Raw genomic sequence first — 19,929 nt, 5'->3', positions numbered from 1 at the left:
GTCCTAACATGTCATTGTCCAATGCAACAAAACAATTCTCTAATGTCTTGTCTCCTGAGGCAGATTCCACGGCTTAAACTCGTACAGGTTTCAATGTAACACTGAAGGGTCTGAACGATAATATGGAGAGACCTGGAAACGAGCATTGTTTTGATGAGGCGAAGAGAGTAAACAAACACTGCGAGCAAGGAACACTCTTTCGAACTCTTGATAAACTACAGCTCTGTTGCTCACCTTTTCCGTTGAGCAGTCACTGAAATCCAACAAAATCTCTAAATGCGAGCGTCCTAATCACCTTTTGGAAGCTACAAGTCAAAGCGAATTTGTTTTTCGCCAATTTACTTTTTCCTCGGTTTCGGGACAAAAAGCGCTAAAAAAGCGTGTCTGCGTTTTGCCACATTCAATTGCAGTAAAAAGTTACAGAACATTTTCGAAATAGGATTTAAAAAATGTGAAGTGATCGTACAAAAATTGCTCTCGGAGAAAAAGTATTGCGAAATAAACAAGTCGCAGACAGGTTTTTGTTTTTTATAAGTTAATGTAGCTACTGTCCATATTTGAGGGCAATCAAACAAATCCCCTTTGAGTTGTAACTCTTTAAAGTGTCTGCTTCAAGCGAAAATATTTATTCGAGAAAACAGCGCTTCGCAAACAAACTCCGCCCACAAACGCCTTCAATTGGGTTCTCAGATCACTGAGCCAATCAGAGCTTGGAAAATTTACTACCTTTAACTCGCGGTGAAATTTACGGGTGAATCTCGAAAAAACCCCTTGTGTTTCGCAATGCACTCAAGGCGGAGAGATAATTTTTCTGTAGCTCGGTTTTTCTTGAAGCTGGTCTGGCAAAATGGAGAAGACGAAAAAGGATACGAACGCTAGAGTGGCTGGGCGACGAGAACAAACTGAACAAAAGAAAGCGCGGCGGAGCAAATGTGCATGGATAATATTCCAATGAATCTCAATGAGTTGGGCGATTTATCGGTATCGGACTCAACAAAAGAGTCAATGTAAACGTCGCTGTTATAGCTGTCGAGTTCCCAAATTTTTACAGAACCTTTCTCTTCTCTTGACTCGATCTTTTTGCCCGCTTGATACGATAGCTATAGCTTCATCCGCAAGGCCAACTTTCGCTTCTTCACTCATTGATGTGTTTTCATTCGTTCTTCGCTTTTTCGAACTGGTAAACAGAGTTTTCCGTGGTCCATGTTTACTTATAACTTAATAGAATTACATCTATACGAAAAATGCTTGGATCTGAGTAGCCTGCCAATTCGTGGTATCCACATATTCCCGCGAAGGTAGTCTCGGTTGATTGCGTACACGTTATAGGACTGTCAATCAAGAGATAACTTTTACCTCCGACCGTAACGCAAAGCCTCCATTTCTCCGCCAATATTAATTGTTTTCAATTTTGTTTTCAGAAATTAGAGATTACTCTTCGACCATTACTTTGAACCAAAAATCCAAATTTGAAGAAAATTGCCGATCTGAAGGTATACTGTAACCTTAAGCACGGAGCGATCCTATGCGAGGCTGAGGTGTTCAGCCTGCCAATCACAAATCCCAACGGACGACCAATGCTCCCATTTGATTGGCTTTTTCACTCAGGTCTAAAGCCCAGGCCAGACGATCGCACCATGTCAACGCAACATATTGTAACATTGTTGGGCGCAACATATTGCCTGCGTTTGGCCACAGTGTTGCGATGTGTTGCGACATGTTGAGTGTTGTTGGCTCAAGTTTGAAAATGGTCAAATTTGGACCAACAACACCCAACATGTCGCAACATGGCGCAACACGGTGGCCAAATACGCCCAACATGTTGCGCTCAACAATGTTGCAATATGTTGCGTTGGCATGTTGCGATCGTTTGACCGCGGCTTAATTCAGTTTTAACTCGTTGCCACAAAATTCTGGAGAGCGACGGGTGTAATTTTCTGTTTTATTTAACAAGTAAGCAATGCCTTTTGAACTAAATGAACGATAGCTTCAGGAGAAGAGTTTACAAAGAAAATCGACATTTTTAATTTCAACTTCATAATTTTTTTCCCCTACTTGCGAAAGCCCATCGTATGAATTTGCACTGTTCACTCAAATTTATAAAATGCCGTGTCTACAATCGTGGACAAAAAGTCCTTGGGACACTTATGTAATGTAACGGATTATCTGTGTTTTAGAACTGAAGTATTAAGAAAACGCTGCTATATCCTTTATAAACGGGTATCTGTCCCCCCTCCCCCCCAACACAATGTTGAAAATCAGGTGAAGTTGCACGTACTAGTTTTCAACATTGTATGGGGGGTGGGGGGCGAGGTTAGGCAGGTGAAGTTGTATTCGCGTCTGGCGTGTACGCAAAAGCGCCAAAAGTGCAAATCTGTCCCAAGACTTTTGTCCATGGTTGTAGTTCTTTTGATGCCAGAGTGTCTTTGCTCCTTCGAGGATTAACGCGGTTGAGAAATAAGTTTGGAAACTAAAACTCGTAAAAAAAAACCTCAGATACAAGCACAACGCAAAGGTAATATGTTATATTTACTGTCATATGGTTATTCTTCAGCCAGTTATCTAAAAGAGATTCCATGAGGTTCAACATTGGCTGCTGTTATTCTCTTGCTGCTAATATTCAGTCGACCTTTTACGAACGCAATTTTTGTTTTTATTGCATTCAGCCATGAGTCTTCCTTCTCCTTTGTAATGTCAATATTCAGGCGAAATCTCACTTTGCCATTTTTCAAGTATTCTTGTTTCTTCGTAGTACTTTTTGTTTCCAACTTCTTCGCTCTGAATATTGAACAGGTTGAGGAATAGCTCAGCGTTGTTTAATTTCCATTTTGTTTGAACCATCAGTACGCTCATAAATGTGAATAATTTTAAATATCCTACCAAAATCCGTCTGTGTTCACAGGCTAACCAAAATCTCCTCTAACGAGATTTGTTGTCGTCGGCATGCTGAGATAAATGGAAACAGGTAGCTCGTTGATCGCAGGCATCAGCTTTGTTATTTTTTTAGTTAGCGGCGAAATTTGAATGTTCCGTGAAGTGACGAAGATAATTCATCGTTTTTGTTCTTCCAAAGGCATCTTCTAAAGTGTTAATATAAGTTTTATTTTCACCGTATTTTTACCATTTACCTTATATTATTCTACGTAAATGACTCCGTTGTTTTTACGAAAAAAAACGCTATTTCTCCGCGACTTCTCTGTTATCCGACCGTTATTTCGGCTATCCACCACTGCACAAAAAAGCCAACAAAGTGCTTCAAAGGTGGCGTGTCCTTGCCTTTTATAGGATTGCTTCGTGTTTAAGAAGTTTCATTAAACAGTCTATTAATAGTTGCGAACAATTGGTAACTCTAAATTTCGTTAATTATCAAATCGTGCCGCTCGACAACTGACTTTACCGGTAGATAGAAGGATTATCGCTGAACATGCTTTATGAGATGTTTTCAACTCAGTTTAATTAGCTCGCTGTTGAGTTTCTGTCGAGATGTTATTCATTTTTCTGCATGGCTGATAACTTAATCAGCTCCACAGTACCTAAACAGGTGAGCGAGTGTTAGGCGCGTGTGAGGCGCGAGTTTCGAGCGCGCCCGGCGGAGAGGTTGCATGAATGAATGAAAGACTTTATTAAAGTGTCAATAGCACTTAGCTTAAAAACCTAATTGGGGACACTACAAATTGGGTTCGTACATCACTCGCGTGAGGACCCCTACAATTTGGTTCCTAATTTTCCTCTTTCATCTGCCAGCAGGCGATTTAATATGGAGCTCCCAGACAGACTGCGTAATAAGTTAAATGTTTCAAAGCATGGTGCTGATATAACGGGAATGGAACCAAACTGATATTGCGATAGAACATCTTACGTTAAGTTGTTTTTTTGTAAATAGTGTGCAATAATAAAAAAAGAAACTGAAAAACTGAAAAAACTGAACATTGGCCAAGTGATGACTCATATATAAAGAAGGATAATGCTGGCTAGAAAATAATAATTTAAAATAATTCCTTAAACAAAACAAAACTTAAAAAAACCACAATCCAAGTTTTTTTTTTTTTAATGTAACTGAAGTTCATTTTAAGCATAAACAGGTAATAAGTAAAAGTTGGCCGACAGTCACGTTCCATGCATCGACAAATCAAACAACACTGAATTATCCCATGTCAATATTACAAGTTCTTTACAATCCCACTCCTCTTACTTGCGACTTAACAATTTTAATTAGCGGGCACCGTAAAATATAAAATCTTGCCTAGAATAAGGCGAAACCAAAACACGATTTTCAAGCACTAAAGAACCTCTAGCCGAGTCTCATACTGCGGAAATAGCCACAAACGCGCTGGGGGGCGAAGGAAAACCCGGGCGGGGAGCTGCATAGCATGCAACTGTTTCCTTCTCGAAAGTGGGCGTGAAAGCTGTCGGCTGGGATCGGAGCAAAACAAAACAAAATGTTCTTTAAAGAAGCAATATCAGAATAACTCGTTCATGCTCTGTGTACGACACAAGCTCAGAGAAAGACGTCTGGGCAGGAAATGCTTATGCTGAAATAAGACAGTGTGAAAAATCAAGTCGAAGACGGGAACCCTGCATCCGAGGGCCTCCGGAATTGTGGGGTCATGCAAATTTAAATTAAGCAGTTTGAAACGCAACCTTTCGTTCTCTGAGAGTAAAAGGATAGAAAACAACATGATATAATTTCAGTTTTGTTTGAACTATTTAATTTGCTCCTTGGGGCTTTTAAGTTTGCTTAGACTTCTCAGTTGGATATGGACTTGGAAATAAGAATTACGCTCGGTGTAGCGACACCAGCTATTCCCCAAGCTTGTCGGTAAATCGTCCTCGCACGAGCCGAAGTTTCATCGAGGATGTTTCTATAAGCAGGTGCTTCTAATGATGGTGTTTGAAACCAATGGCAACTGACACATTTGACGTATATTTTCATCGGCAAACAATTCAAACGACGTCGTTAGCTAGCACGCAAACGTATTTAGTCTACACCATGTCCATAAAATTATCACTTTGTAGTCTTCATTATTTTCGCTCGACTCTGTTCTCCTTCAGAGAAGAGCGATTGTTTTTCACTTGCACCTATAGCCACTATAAAACCGACGTTGATTTGCATTTAATGCAAAAAGTAAGATGAATTAAACGAACTACGAGATAAATTACATGTAACATAATTCGTATTGCTAAATGGGTGCATTCAGTTCAAAATTGGTCCGAGGCTGAAGTTAACATATGTACCTTAAAAATTGCTTATTACTCACATTTCTTGTTCATTGAGAATGAGGATGAGGTTTAACGTCAATTAATGTTTGTTCTGCCAAAAAAATACGGGTTCATATAATGCCAGGTATCACTGAGCATGAGACAAATAAAGCCAAAATATAATTGAAACTGTGTAAAGCTTGATATTTACACGACCGAATAATGCAAGAATCTATCACTTTTGAATTTAAAAACATTCAATTATTGATCGAGACGATATTAAGTAAGCCTTTCAAATTTACTGATCGATCAGTACCTGGTTCAGTCGACAGAATGTCCTGTATAATCGATTCCACTGCATGACGAGATCAAGAGAAAAAGTAAAGTTTTATACTCGATTAACAGTAGACTACCCAAAAAATTCTACAGGTAACTTTAAGTCCCGATCCTTGGTCATTTGGAAGAAAAAACAAATTGGTATGTTCAAGAAACGACTAAAGGCAAGCGGTCTAAACTGTGTCACTGTTTAAACTAGTTTGGTTAATTTCCAAGTAAAATATATAACGAAGTCAAGGATCTTCGATGTCGTCTCAATACGGCCACAAGTTAAGCTACTTTGCACGACCTGCCAGTTTCGTTTCATGCCGTGGGGCTTTTTAGAAAACAAAACTATAACTACTAGAAGATCACTTCTTGTGAAACTTTAGTCATGCTCTGTATTTCAGTTGAGCGAGTCATCAGGCACAAACTCAATGAAGGAAACGGAAAACCTAATACAACCTAGCTCGAACAGTTAACATCGGCAAACTAATTGCTTCTCGGCAGTTAATGGTGTATTACGTTTCCTTAAAGCTAAAAACGTCCTTTTTTAGCACGAACTAATCAGTAAATGTTCTCACTCTTATACAACAAAAGTGGTTTATAACAAGGTAAAAAATTCAAAAACTTAGCACTGGGTTTCGAAATCCAAATTGTGGCGCGTTTTTTCCCTTTATTTTATTTCACTCTATTTTTTGTGACATAATTTCCATCAGTAAATGTAGATAGTTAATAGAAAGTGCATTTCTCGATAGCGAAATTGTTTTTGTTTTGGTCCGTTTTGTGTCTTTTTTTGGGTTGTTATAGATTTGTTTTTAACGATAGTAAGGTGTGAACACTAGCTTATAGCGGAGGCTTGTGTTGAGATGATTGTTGTTTTAAAATATATTACATCCGTGGTCAGTTTGCTAGTTTCAGTATCTTCGAATACAAACGAACAAAAACAAGAAATAATAATTTTTGCTAAAGATACTAAAGATAAACTGATAAGCAATAATCTAGGTTGCAAAGTTAAACTGAGTTCGGTTCAGTTTCATAAACCCGTGTTAAATCTTTCAATTTTACGCTGAGCGGGCATAAACATATAATTCCTCAATAATTTCAGTATACATTGTTAACTCCTTTTTCAGTCTGTGTTTAGTCCTTCACAGTGAGAGGTGAATAAGCTATATAATGGTGAGAGATTATCGGAAACTCTGAAATTATAGAACTGATCAGATATCAACCTATCGCCGTTTTCTGTGCAACAAAAATTTTTATACTATGTTCTGTCGAAAGCACTGTGTAATTTCGTTTATTGTGGCTTAGAAACGACTTACAATAACCAGCGAGTTGCTGTATTTCGCGTTATTTAGTTGGCGATAGCGTTTCCAAAGTTGGATGTATATAAACATTGCTTATCCAGGATAAACTACACAAAACAAGAGAAGTCTATAAAGCGGCTAGATCGATCGATTCTGTCTTGCTTTGTCCAAACGAATCGAAATTCTCAATTCAGTTTCAGTAACCTCTTGACTAATTATTGCCAAAGTAAGTCGATCAATGTTTCAAAATTTAAGTATTTAATAGGACACTCGTTTGGAAGGAGTTGAACTTAACGGGAATTATTGACCGAGAAACCCGCAGGTCGTTAGCTTCGTCGCGCCGAGGCCACGAAAGCTCAATTTGTTCACAGAAAATATTAAGACTTCCCCTTTATTGTTTGTTATAGAAAAAGGTGCAACAGTGTAAAACCTACCTGAGGCATAATCAGAAGGGACAGCGCAAGCGAATGACAACTTTAGTAACTACAAATAAAAGTGTAAAAAGCAGTCAGTACTCGCGATTTCTGGTCGGTCAGGACACCCCCCAAAAGCAACTACATACAATATAAAGTGTTCGTTCGCACGGCAACCAGCAAACGTATATTATTAAAACTTACCTCTGAGGAGAGCACGAAAAACAAAACTCCGAAGAATTTAAAATGCATGTTTCTTCACTTTGTCATTTTAAGGCTTTGAAGTCTCCCGTTGTTTTCAAGATGAAAGGTATAAGTCTGTAAGCTGAAAATATCGACAAAGCACTGTAGGCCGGTTTCACATCCGTCTTATTGCACTTCTTTTCGCTCAGCAGTTTTAAGCCTTCACCAGTAGTCAATTTGCTGCAATTTGATTGGCTGAGACACCATCAATATTTAACGGTATTTTCTTTGCTGCTTTGAAGTAACATCTGCCTTTTTTCAACGACCTGTAGGGTTATGAAATGGCGTGGAATTGTATTAATTTTCACTCAGCCTTGAAGCGATTACGTCGGGAGAAAAACGACGTTTATTTTCCTTTTTTTTATTTCAGTAACAAAGCTGAATTTTACCAAGCACATTTTAGCCTGATTATTCTTGTTTTAATCAACGGTTTGCTTTGTTGACTTTAAGAAGTTAAACTTTTTCAATCATCTTAAAATAATTAAAGCACGATGGTGCTCGAAAATTTAGAGTGCGCGCGGAGAAACATGGCGCATTGCCTCGTATTAAGATGCATTTCGAAACTTATGTCTGACTGTGTTAGAGTATCTATAGCAACTCCTCAGCTATATAAGGTCTCTAATTATATAGACAAATTCTCAGGTAGCAATTACACATTCACGATTGTAATGCATAATTTATAACTTTTAATATTCTGAAAACGAAAAATAAATTTCTTTTCTCTCTGTCAGTAGAGTTTGCGTGCCGAAAATTATCTCCTTACTTTCAACAGTTTTTGCACTATTTCTTATATAATACAATTTAAATACTGGAAGTCTTGACATGTCTCGATCTGTTAAGTTGTCCATAGTGAAAAAAAGAGTCCTGATGGCTGAGTGCTATTTAGAATTGCAAATGATTTGTGTGCCTTTTCTAAGCCTTCTTCGCTGAACCAACACCGAAAAATCTCATTTAACTCGGTCCTTGCTTCAATATTTTTGGATTAAGATAATAAGCTTATATATACCGCAAAATGTAAATAAATGGTGTTTTCTCCAAAGATAACGAGTTCAGTTCTTTGTCGTTCTGTCCCGTTATTCGTGAACTTGGAGAATGATATATTTCCTGTTTGAGGCCGAACAGGTGACTGCTTTTTCAAGAAGTTCGAAAGAATAATTAATCAATTAAATTAAACGACTTGAGTTGCTTAGGCAATATGGTGATGTTGTTAAGTGCTTTTAGCCACGTGACGAAACTTTTTCACATGTTTACTCAGTTCGGTACTACTCAGCGCCTTCGCATTAACAAAATTAGGTGCTAATTTTGTTATTTTCATCCCAGTGGAAAACGTGGGTCGGCGACTTTATTGAAATGTTGTATAACCAACTAGGGGAATTTTTCCTGAGTTTGCAACGTGGACAGAATTTCACTTTGAGCCACCTGCTCTGAACAATGTTAACAAAGTTTAATAAAAAAAATGTCTTTCAACGTTTCATGAGGAAATTTTTATGATCCGCCATAAAGGAAGAGTAAATTCGGTACAGTCATCTATCAACAGCATTTTCACACACTTCAGTAATCTGGCTGACAACATCTCAATAAAATGATCGATGTTAGCTGATATAGCTACATATAAGCGAGAGACCAATCGGTCGACATGTTGAATTATTAGTATTACGAGGTAGGCGGTAATAATATAATATATTATGCATAAGGCCATTCTTTCTCGAATTTCGATGCCTAATTTTATGTTTTAGAATCACAAAAGAATACTAAACGACTCGGTTCAGTTCGTCCAATCTGACTTTACTGCATAAAAAATTATGATGTTGACTATAACAAAGATCAATATTTGGAGTAATGAAAGCAATTAAGCAACACTCGCTGCACAAGCTTTTGAGTTGTGTATTCAGACTGAAATGGCATATTAAAGATGATAATGATAATGACGACGATAACATTGGCGACGACGACGACGACGATGATGACGACGGCGACGACGGCGACGACGGCGACGACGACGGCGACGACGACGACGAGGACGACGACGAGGACAAGGACGAGCTGAGGAGGAGGACGAGGACGAGGACGACGACGGCGATGATGATGATATTAACTGGGAGGAACGATTCCTCGAAACTGGCACTCTACATTTCAACCCTTTTACCTGCCTGTTAACAATTATCTGAAAGTCTCAAATATACAATGCAAAATTCTGCACACTGATAGGAAATATTGCATCGTGTTTTTCTTCCTTCTTCTTCTTTTTCGCTCTCTATTTTTAAGAACAAAATTGTTAAAAAAATGTCATAAATACATTTACTCAGTACAGAGCGGTTTTCAATTGAGTGTCGTAAAACCAAAACCAAAACCAAAGTAATTTTCTAATTACTTTCGACACTCAACTGAAAACCGCTCTATCATGTGCTGTATGCGTAATTTAAATCGCAAATAATCCTAGACTAAAAATACTCTGTTAACGTATTTATGTGAGTTTGAATACAATTGACCCGACTTGACTCAGCGACTTGCTGCACCTCACCACCGCGCGCAATCGTTGCTTGCGAAACTGCTAAAAATAGAATCACTGTCTACTTCCGTATTAAACGTTTTACGAAAAACGTCAACGAGTGTACGTTCGGAGTGTCCGCTATCGGCAACAGTGCATGCGTAAGACTGAGAGAAGATCAGACTTATAGAAGTAGAACTATCAACAATTTTCTACCTCCTAGCTACCCAGGCATTGACCAAACACTACATTTTCTTTATTTATGTTTGGTCTTTCCCTTCGGGAGCAGACGCCGCGCCAAACAGCATCTTTAGAGATATTGACGCCGTTTTCAGACATTTTGATTACGTAATAGATGTTAGACATTAGAATTTGCCTTGCCGCGTAACGACATATATACTAATGATCACTAATGATGCGTGCGAGGAAGTGGGCAGCGGCCTGTGACCACGAAGAGTGGAAATAAAGTGTTGCGTTTGATGTTGTGTACAAAGTCGCAGAGAAATGTTGCCTAAATGACCACAAGTGAGTGAACGGGAAGTTTCGAGGATATTAGGCAAGGTTACTGGTCTCTTTAGACTCACTGTAGCTATTGTCGCTATTCACAATTATATTTGAAAAATTGCTGACTCACAACTTGAACGTAAACATTGAGTTGAACATTCAGGTGAGTTGATCAAATTTGGGACTGGAACGAGTGAAGTAATGTGGCCCAAAAACGAGGTCGAAAAACAGTGAAAACAAGATGGCGGGCGTCGAGCCAGAGAAGAGGACGTATGTAGACTTAAGAGAAAAGCTTAACAAGAATTCAGCACCAAACAGAAAACACCTCTGGGAGAATAGGAAGCGGAAACGTGAAGAAAATTCTGGTTCTTACCGTCATCATTCCACGTACGACAGAGAAGTCGAATTGCAGAAAGTACACCAGGGAATTCGTCAGCGAATTTTGTTCGACAGAGAAGAATGCGAGAAAATTGAAGAAAAAATCGACGAAGTTGTCCAGAATGCAAACGAAGGCACTTACAAAAGCCGGACAGTTGATAGAGCACCATTACGTGTCAAGTATTTCTTTGGAGAGGGCTACACGTATGGTAAACAACTTGCCGAGCGGGGTCCCGGACAAGAAAGATTATTTCCTCGAGGAGAAGTCGACGAAATTCCTGAGTGGATTTTCGAGTTGGTTGTTTCGCGCCTCGAAAAGGCCGGAATTGTGCCAAAAGGTTTTGTGAACAGTGCTGTAATCAACGACTATCAACCGGGCGGTTGTATCGTATCGCACATCGACCCTCCGCATATTTTCGATCGCCCTATTGTATCTTGCTCGTTTTTCAGTGAATCGTCGCTGAGTTTTGGTTGTAAATTCAGCTTTAAGCCCATCCGTACCTCAACTCCAGTCTTAACTCTTCCTCTACCTCGTGGCTGTGTCACAACGCTAAGGTAAGTCGGATAGCTTTTTGCTCGAAGCATTTTAGCAAAGAAATATTATGCCATTTGGTGCAAAATCTTAGTGACGAACTGCGACACTTGCCCGTGCATGTATGCAAATTGAGATTCGGATTCCTTAAGTAAACAATACGCCGGGATTAGAGTAAGCGTAAAAACAGTTTTGTAGACCCACTTTTCTGCAGTAATTTCTTATCTTAGATAAAAGAAAGCTCGACTTACAGTTTTTGCAAATGCATGTTTCTGCAAGCAGTTTTGATCTTGGATATTTATAAAGAAAAAAAAAGAAAAGAAAAAGAGAAAACTAGATATAAGCTTGTATATGAGACAGTCAATCCACACTACATGAAAACATAATGCAAAGAAAAGTGTGTGTAATGCAGAGTGTTTTTCTTATTGCATGATTATGCTAACTATCTTACTTATAAAGCAAGAGTGAGGTCTTTACAAAAAAATCTCCTAAGTTTATGCAATAGCTAGGTCAGTACAATGAGACCTAAGTTTGAGATTTTCCCATAAAGACAGAACTTTCAAATTTTCTGCTCCTTTAAAATATGTCTTGCATCAATGGATATATGTTCAATCTCGTTCCCAACCGCTAAACACTATTTCAGGAATAGAAAACATGTACTGTGTTTCTATCGAGTTTTGGTATAAATCTACTAGCGTTCTATCATGAATGCCATTCGCTGATTGGCATACATATTAGCAAGCCCTTGTAAACAAATTGACAACTGCTTCTTGGCATTTTGGAGGTGTCTGTGAAGAGGATTTAGATTATGTTTTGAACGACTAGTTGATTTATATTAAAACAATTAGATTATTCGCTCTCAATTTCTATTTGTGATAGTTGATAAGGGCGCAACCCGAGTCAACTATCACACAATAGAAATCTCGAGCCCATAATCTAATTGTTTAATAGAAACATGATTGGAAGTTTGGGAGAATTAGAAATGCTGTGGGAACACGAGCCGCAGGCAAGTGTTTCCACAGCTTTTTTGAGTTCTCCCAAACTTTCACAGGTGCTTGTATAATTCGATAGAAACACAGAGGACATGTTTTCTATTTCTGTTAGAAAACACCGCACTGAAAAAAAAGAAAAACAGCTTGGTTACTTTGACCATCAAAATGTAAATTCTCTTTGCTCATGCCATCATTACATCAACAACTTGTGCTAGTTCTGTGTTTCTATTGAGTTTTAGTATAAATAAACTAGCATTTTATCACAAATGGCATTCGCTGATTGGCTACGCTACTCACTATCTATTCTGTTGTGGACAGTGAGTAGCATAGCAGTCTGTGCTTGTGAACAAAATGATGGCTGCTTCCTTGCGTTTTTGAAGTGTCTGTTAAGAGGATTTAGATAAAGTTTTGAACGACTAGTAGATTTATACTAAAACAATTAGATTATTCATTCTTGATTTCTATGCATGATAGTTGACTTGGGCTATGCCCTTGTCAACTATCGCAAGATAGAAATCTCAAGCTCATAATCTAATTGTTTAATAGAAACATGATTTTTAACCAATCAGCGTGCATATTTTCTTAGGGCTGTTTTCTAATTGTCTTTAGAGAAATGATCTATAGAATCTCCTATCAAAATATTCCTTTTTTTTGGCTAGGCTTAGATTGGAAATCAAAACTAATTTTTCTGTTATTTTCTTCTATCAATGTTTCTAAGAATCCAATGGCTGAAAGTCAGTTAAGGTTGTGCATGCAGCCAACATTGTTTTATTCTTCAAATTCTGACTTGTCAGGGTGATGACCTTTGAACATCACTCTCTTTTTGCAGCTGTTGCAGTTTTGATTAAAAGTGCAATGGTTTTGAAACATCTCTTACTCTTTTGTTAGCAGAACAGAAGTGTCCCTCCTAGGGAGTTGTGTGAGAATAATAAGCTGTAATTTGATGTTAGTTTTAGTTGTAATGAGTTGTGCAGATGTTTTCACCTGCTCATATGCATTTTCATTTTTACTGCTTGTCCATTATGTCTTGGAGCATTTCTCTGTAAGATACAGTATAGTAGTAATATTGACCTTGTTGATGAACAAAAGAAAAATGTCAATCGATATTGCTTGTATTTTTTACATCAAGATCTCACTTTAGCTCAATATCAACCATTTGTACTGCATGATACTCATCAAGCATTTTTATGTTTATTTCTGTTAGTGGATATGCCGCAGATGATATTACACATTGCATAAGGCCTCAAGATGTTAAGGCAAGAAGAGCTGTCATTATTGTGAGAAGGTATGTTTACCGACAGGAACACCTCATTCAAATTATTTTATATGTAGATTTTTGGGACAATATTTACAAAGTTGCTGTAATTCCAGTAAACGGTTCAAACTCTTCTTTAACATACTTTATTATATGGCTGTGTCTCATAAGGACTGGGAACTACCGAATTCGCGAATTTGATTGGCTGAAATCGATATTAACCGTGGTCTAGATTTTCCCATCTGGACCGGCATCTAGACTGGTTTCATTTTGCGTTGAAAAAGTAGCAAACTAAAATACAAAAATGATCACCGTTTTCTTTTGTTTTCTTCTCAATCATTTATGGAAGTGTCAAAAAGCCTGACGACGAAAAAAAAAAAAGTAAAGAGGACGAGCAAATTTTGCCAGGTTTAAGTTAAGCCCATCTCCGTTTGCAAGCAAACCAGTTCTATTGAACGAATTAAAGTTTTCTTCTTTGCCATATAATAAACATCTTATTAACCGAGCTAAGACGGTCTATATGGTAGAATCTTGACCTCGGTCGTGTGTGCAGACCTCACTGTGTTCGGTCTGTACTCACAACCTCGGTCAAGATTCTCCCATACAGACCTCCTACCTGGTTAATAAGAGCTAAGTAAATTAATATTTGAAAAATTGCTGACTCACAACTTGACCTAAATATTGATTTGAATGTCGCTCTGCACTTGGGACTGGAAGGAGTGATGTAGTCTGCTGCAAGAACGAGGTCTATAGTAATGTCATCCCTTGCTTGAAAAAAAGGCATCTTCAGGTGATGTGAAATGCTCTTTGTCACTGGATGGTACTACGTGCTTATTGACCTGGTTGGATGTTTTTTGTTTTACTGATTTTACTGATCATGAAGACTCGAGAAAGTATTCATGAAGCCATTTGTGTCCAATCTGTTGATTTGATTTTCAAAGACTAAAATTGCTATTAAGGGAGCAGGCTTTTACCCAAGATTTGAAAAGTAAGTGTCCAAAATGTGCTATAGGGACTGCTCAAATGAACCATTTCTAAGGCAACATATGAAAAATAAAACAATTTTCTTTTAAAAAGTGGTCGTCCACAGGACACCTGGACACCCATCTGGCTAAAAACCTGTTAGGGAGGCATGTTTGAGAGATCCAACTAAATTGTAACCCTGGCATGGAGCACTACACTGTATGTTGCGTTCTTGGGTAAGACACTTAACTCTCACAGTGCCTCTATCCACGGGAATTTTTAATTCAAGGGGCTTATAAACATGGTCAATAATTATTATGCTGTACATTAGTTGCATAATTGGAACCTGAGTCCAGTTTGCTAGAGAGTTACCTGTATTGGACTACCTGTAGCACTCCATCCAGGGGGAGTAGTAATATTCTTTGGTGTTTTATGAGTTGAGTGCTTCCAGTACTGACTAGCTCTTGGCTCTTAACAGACTCTACATGTAAGAGCTTTTTTCTAAAACATGCATTGTGCTACAAGTACATTACATGTAACAAGATGCCTTCATGTCAGGTTTGGTTGCTTATCTTCAACAAACTTGGATATTTTCAGAGTATATCCTGATGCACCAAGACTAGAGCCATCAATAAATGGTGGTACAAAAAAACAAGAAGTTGACAGTGACGGAGAGAGTGATGACGACAATGATGATGATGAAGAGCCTTCATCTGCCAAGAAGAAACGTGTGGTTTTAAAGAGAAATTTCAGACGGCACAGCCAAGAGACAAAGAATACATCTGATCCAAAGGGAGAGTGATTGACATATCAATTACCTGCAGTCCAGTAGTGGGTATTAATGCAAAGTATGTGCGAGAAGCTTAGCAGCAGTTTTAACTTCACATCAGTTTGCCTGTTGAAGAATGTTCATATCCTCTGATGAATCACAGACATCCATATGATGTGTATTGTGCATAACTTCCCTGTCATATTGAACCAGATAGTTGTAGTCAGTGCTCATTGTTGTTTGTTCATGTTACTGTATTTTAACTCCATATTTTTTCTTTAATTCAGTCCTGATCTGTTCATCTCTCCAACTTTTTAATTCATAAGGGGTTTATGAAAAGGTCAATTGTACGTAATATATCAAACACGAAAGATCGTGTTTGACCACGTTTCCAAACACTGAGAAGAGAGTTGAAAATGCGATGTTCAGCAGAGTATTTTTGACGAGCTTTGAGGTGTTTGGAAATGTGGTCAAACATTGTCTTGAGTGTTTGGTATGTCTACTCAATCAAAACTAAAACTAAGGAGAAAATGGACAAATAAAATCGTAAAAATCTATGCTAATTAAGATTAGATATCCAAACACCGTCACGGTCGTGATTTCCTTTGTTTAAACTTGATGAATTATTAATGAGTTTGAGAAATTAGTTGCATGTACTTGATACTTAATTTGCTAAGCATATGTAGTAATGATCTATACTTGGTTTTACAACTCTGACAACCCTCACCATGCTGTAAAGTTCTGATAAGCACTCCTGAAAACAAGCCAGTCAAGATCCTACAGGCAATATTCCCCTCTCAGAAAAAGTACATACTGATAAAATGAAAGCACACAGACATACATTTGTATGCCTTTCAATAACCCTGCACTGAAGAGCTTGCTCTGTCTGTCATCATTTGTCATCAGAGAGTTTTACAGCATGCCTTAAATTGTTTTTGTGTGGTCCAAAACTGCTTAGATAGAGGTTTCAATAAGCTTTGTAACACTAGAGCATAAGGATATGACATGCGGGCAGAAAATAAGCAACTCACATAAAAATAGCTTTTGAGACAGTACCACTACTATATCAAAGATATCAATGAAGCAGCTGGGCAGAGCCCTGTTCAAAGCTGGTCAATTTGCCTAGTGCCTAGCCCTTAATGAAACCCCTGTCATTTGCAAAGTTGCATCTGAATATGAGCCCAAACTGTTTTTAATGCAAAATTCCTTTCATGGACACTGCCCCCCCCCCCCCCTTTTCCTCTTACTCAAGAAACAAAAGGACCACCAAAATTAATAATTAAGAACCATTTAAGTAAACCTGGGGCTTATTATCAGAATCTTTCAGGACCCAAGTTAATTTACACATATCTGCCTACATGTACAGAAATCTAAATTAATCAGCAGCAATTTTAGCTATGAGTAATGCAGTCTAGTGTTGTTGTGAAGCCTCAAATGTGAACTGTTGTCCTGCAGGCGGTACACATGCTATGCACCACGGTGGTGTCCATGCGTGAAAATGCTTTACAAAGAAATAATAATTATAACTAGATGATTTCATAGCTCTTTTGAAACATATTGATACAAGAAGTTACTATCGCTCAAAACAGCTTTCTTATATCTACCATCATACCAGCTTATTGACTTTTTAATCAACTTGTTGATAACTTTATCAAGGGTTTTCAATAGCCTGCTTAAAAGATAGTGCCTAGTGATGACTTCATTAACATTCAAAGTTAACAATCAATGTTACACTTGACATCACAAACTGGTTTCTTTTTTGTTATTCACTGGTAAACAAACATTTCACCTTTGAAAAAGTGTTGGCAACTTTACCCAAGGCTCTGCATAAACCTCTCTTATTTCACATGGTTTCTCTACTAGATGCATGTTAGGGAGGTTGTTAGAAAGCTGTGCCTGACACTAAGCTAAGAGTGACTTAATTTGATTAAAAAAGCTTGCTTCGATGCATTAAATACATGTAACCCCAAGCCCTATTAGTCAATACCCTAATTCAAGGAACTGTTTAGCCTTCATGGTCAAACCCAGCTCAATAGGCCATATTCGTATTCTCGGTATTGGACTGGAACTAGCTTGCAATAGAGGCTCATGCGGGGGAATATCATTAAAAATTGATTAATGTCATTTGCATTTGAAAAGATTCTGCGCATTAGCCTCAGCTGCAAGCTAGTTCCAGTCCAAAACTGAGCATACGAATATGGCCTATTCAGTCAAATGAAGGCTGTCAAACAGTGCTTTCAGCGATGTGGTACAGTTTGCAATATAATGTACTGTCTGATTAGAAGTCTGTGGATAGAAGCAGCGAGTGTGACCATTCTAATGAAAGCTAGTAAGCAGCGATTTGTGTTAGCAATATTTAAGCCCTTAACTCTTTGGAGTAGAAGGGTTGATTAAGTTGTAAATAGGCTATTCGTGCGATGTTCACTTTAACTCAAGCTCTTTCTTGGCGAAAATGTAGTCTTTTATAGTGATTGTTAATTGGCATTGAAGGAGAGAGTTTGGTATATCCTATGCTGTAAATAGTGCACTGAAAGATGGTTAGTAATGTTTATGCATAGATAAATGAACTTTTTTCAAGAAGGAGTATTTGGGTTTCTTGAGTTTCACAGATAAGTGTATTAATAATGAAGGCTATTAAATACAATTTACTGTTGTATGACTATTTCAATTGTTAAAGTAAAGTTCTGTAATTTACAACCCCTCCCCTCTCCCCCTGGTAGCCTTAGCCTTCAACAAAAACGCTCTTTGTGCTTGTCATCGCTTGTCATGTAATCTATCCCCAGTAACATCACGTGACGAACCCAGGAGGCGGCTGCCTAACATAACTCTCTGACCGACTATCAGGTAAACAGGCAGTCTGATTGGTTACAAGTACAGGGGTGGTCTAACAAAATATAGACGGCAAAAGGAGCTAGTTAATCTTTGTCTCTGTTGAGTTTCTGAAGACAGAGTTTTTGTTGTTTGATGGCCACGCACTCTATAGAATTAAAAAGTTGGCCCCGGGCTTCGTCCCTTGCCAACTATTAGACCCCGTCATGTCTCCCGGTTTTGTACTGTCGTCCAGTTCTCTCGCGATTCTACTCGCGCGTTCAACGATCGAATAAAAATACAAGAAAATAGAGGGCTGTGAGTAGTCTAACCAACTATCACTCCAGCTTGCTGTCGTCCTGTTAATCAGTATACACCGTTCTTCTTCTGTTGTAAATTCGCGAATCTGCCCGCTGGTGTAGTCTTCGAGGGTACAGTAAACACCCAAGTATACCCCCATGCATGAGCAGCCTACGGGAGAGCTGTCATGGACTGTGGCACGCGCTGTCGCAGTGCAAGAGAGCATGCTGGCATGGTAACGTATGACAAAGTAGTGAATCTGCTAAACCTAGAGATGATGCAGGTTCTTATTTTTTGAGGCGTTCTTCGCACAAACAACCTGACATTTCTATTTTTATTTGTTTTTTGGATTTTGTTTTAGTTGCAGGCTTCTGAGTGAGCGTTTCTGGACAAGCTTGCCCATGTTTTCTATATCTGAAAAAGGTCCGGGGGGGTACTCCCCTATATGGGCTATATAGGTTTTTGCGGCCCCAAAGGATAGGGTTTTTCAGCCGCTTTGGTCATAAATAGGGTATCGATTTTGGCCATTTTGGTTATAGATTGGGTATGGTTTTAGCACTGTAGTTTTGAATTGGGTATGTTTCTTAGGAGAAGCTACCTTTTCATCATCGATACAACCGTCAACAAAAGCCCTTCATAACTTATGTTTAGGGCAACTGTGCCAGCCAAAACGATCATAAATCGGCTATCGAATTTTTGATCAGGTCATAAATAGGGTAGCAAAAAACGCAGATTTTCTGGAAGTACCCCTTCGGAGAAAAAGGTAAAGTCTTGCATACGAGCCCAAGCGGCCTATCAGACCGGAGCTTATCCCGAAGCGACTAGGAGTATTTCTACTCCCCCCTGAATGGGATGCAAATCCATCACAGGGTTACCCCCAGCATAACGGCGCCGGTACCAGAAGCCCTTCATCACCCTACCGGCACCCCTTTATACACCTGGGTGGAGAGAGGCACTGTGAGAGTCAAGTATCTTTCCCAAGAACACAACACAATGTCCATGGCAAGGGCGCGAACCCGGACCCCTCGATTCGAAGAGGACTGAGCACGCTAACCATGAGGCGCCTGCGCCTCCCACCGTTTTCTATGTGAGCGGTTAGTCACCTCGACAAGGCCCTGTTGAGTATTCGCTCAATGAAACAGACTTAGTGTTAAAATCAGTAGCGAAAGAAAATTTTAAGTGGAAAGAGGAAGGCAATTTCGGTGGATGGCATTGAACATTGACCGAGAAAATTAACGTCAATTACTGCTGAATCTGACTCGTACACAGTCGCTGTCTGGTCTGGGTGGATCTAGCCGTGGGCGTCTGGAGCGAGAATAATATATTTGATGGCGCGAGAGGCGTACTGAGAAGGTGTACTGACATTTTCTTTTCTGAATCAAAATATTCTGAAGTATATTAATCCTTCAGTTTAAGTGGATGGCTGGAAAGTAGTTCAGTATAAACAATACCCCATGTTTATT

The 19,929-nt window shown here is 38.7% G+C and overlaps 2 protein-coding genes across 2 annotated transcripts in view; one reads left to right on the top strand and one right to left on the bottom strand.

Moving 5' to 3' along the window:
* The window catches only part of LOC145490658 (polycystin-1-like), a 40,657-nt gene extending 32,982 nt beyond the window's left edge, over window positions 1-7,675 (bottom strand). The window contains exons 1-2 of the mRNA XM_081469741.1: window positions 7,439-7,675; window positions 7,256-7,304 (exon numbers count right to left, since the gene is read on the bottom strand). Of these exons, the coding sequence (XP_081325867.1) occupies window positions 7,256-7,304; window positions 7,439-7,486 (97 nt within the window). The 5' untranslated portion in view covers window positions 7,487-7,675. The remainder of the gene's footprint in view (window positions 1-7,255; window positions 7,305-7,438) is intronic.
* A 2,706-nt stretch (window positions 7,676-10,381) lies between these two features.
* LOC145490684 (RNA demethylase ALKBH5-like) lies at window positions 10,382-18,011 on the top strand. The gene is made up of 3 exons (XM_081469773.1): window positions 10,382-11,402; window positions 13,576-13,656; window positions 15,187-18,011. The coding sequence occupies exons 1-3, from the start codon at window positions 10,711-10,713 to the stop codon at window positions 15,389-15,391; spliced, it is 978 nt and encodes a 325-aa protein (XP_081325899.1). The 5' UTR covers window positions 10,382-10,710; the 3' UTR covers window positions 15,392-18,011.
* Window positions 18,012-19,929: the final 1,918 nt, after the last annotated feature.

The sequence above is a fragment of the Orbicella franksi genome, chromosome 6 (assembly GCF_964199315.1).
Source record: "Orbicella franksi chromosome 6, jaOrbFran1.1, whole genome shotgun sequence".
Classification (NCBI taxonomy): domain Eukaryota; kingdom Metazoa; phylum Cnidaria; class Anthozoa; order Scleractinia; family Merulinidae; genus Orbicella; species Orbicella franksi.
This window is presented reverse-complemented; position numbering and strand designations above follow the sequence as displayed.

Bases quoted from the DNA above. Each gene is read 5' to 3' on its own strand.
- LOC145490684 (XM_081469773.1), top strand. From the start codon at position 10,711: ATGGCGGGCGTCGAGCCAGAGAAGAGGACGTATGTAGACTTAAGAGAA. The intron at 11,403-13,575 runs GTAAGTCGGATA...TATTTCTGTTAG, and splicing joins GGCTGTGTCACAACGCTAAG to TGGATATGCCGCAGATGATA. The intron at 13,657-15,186 runs GTATGTTTACCG...GGATATTTTCAG, and splicing joins GCTGTCATTATTGTGAGAAG to AGTATATCCTGATGCACCAA.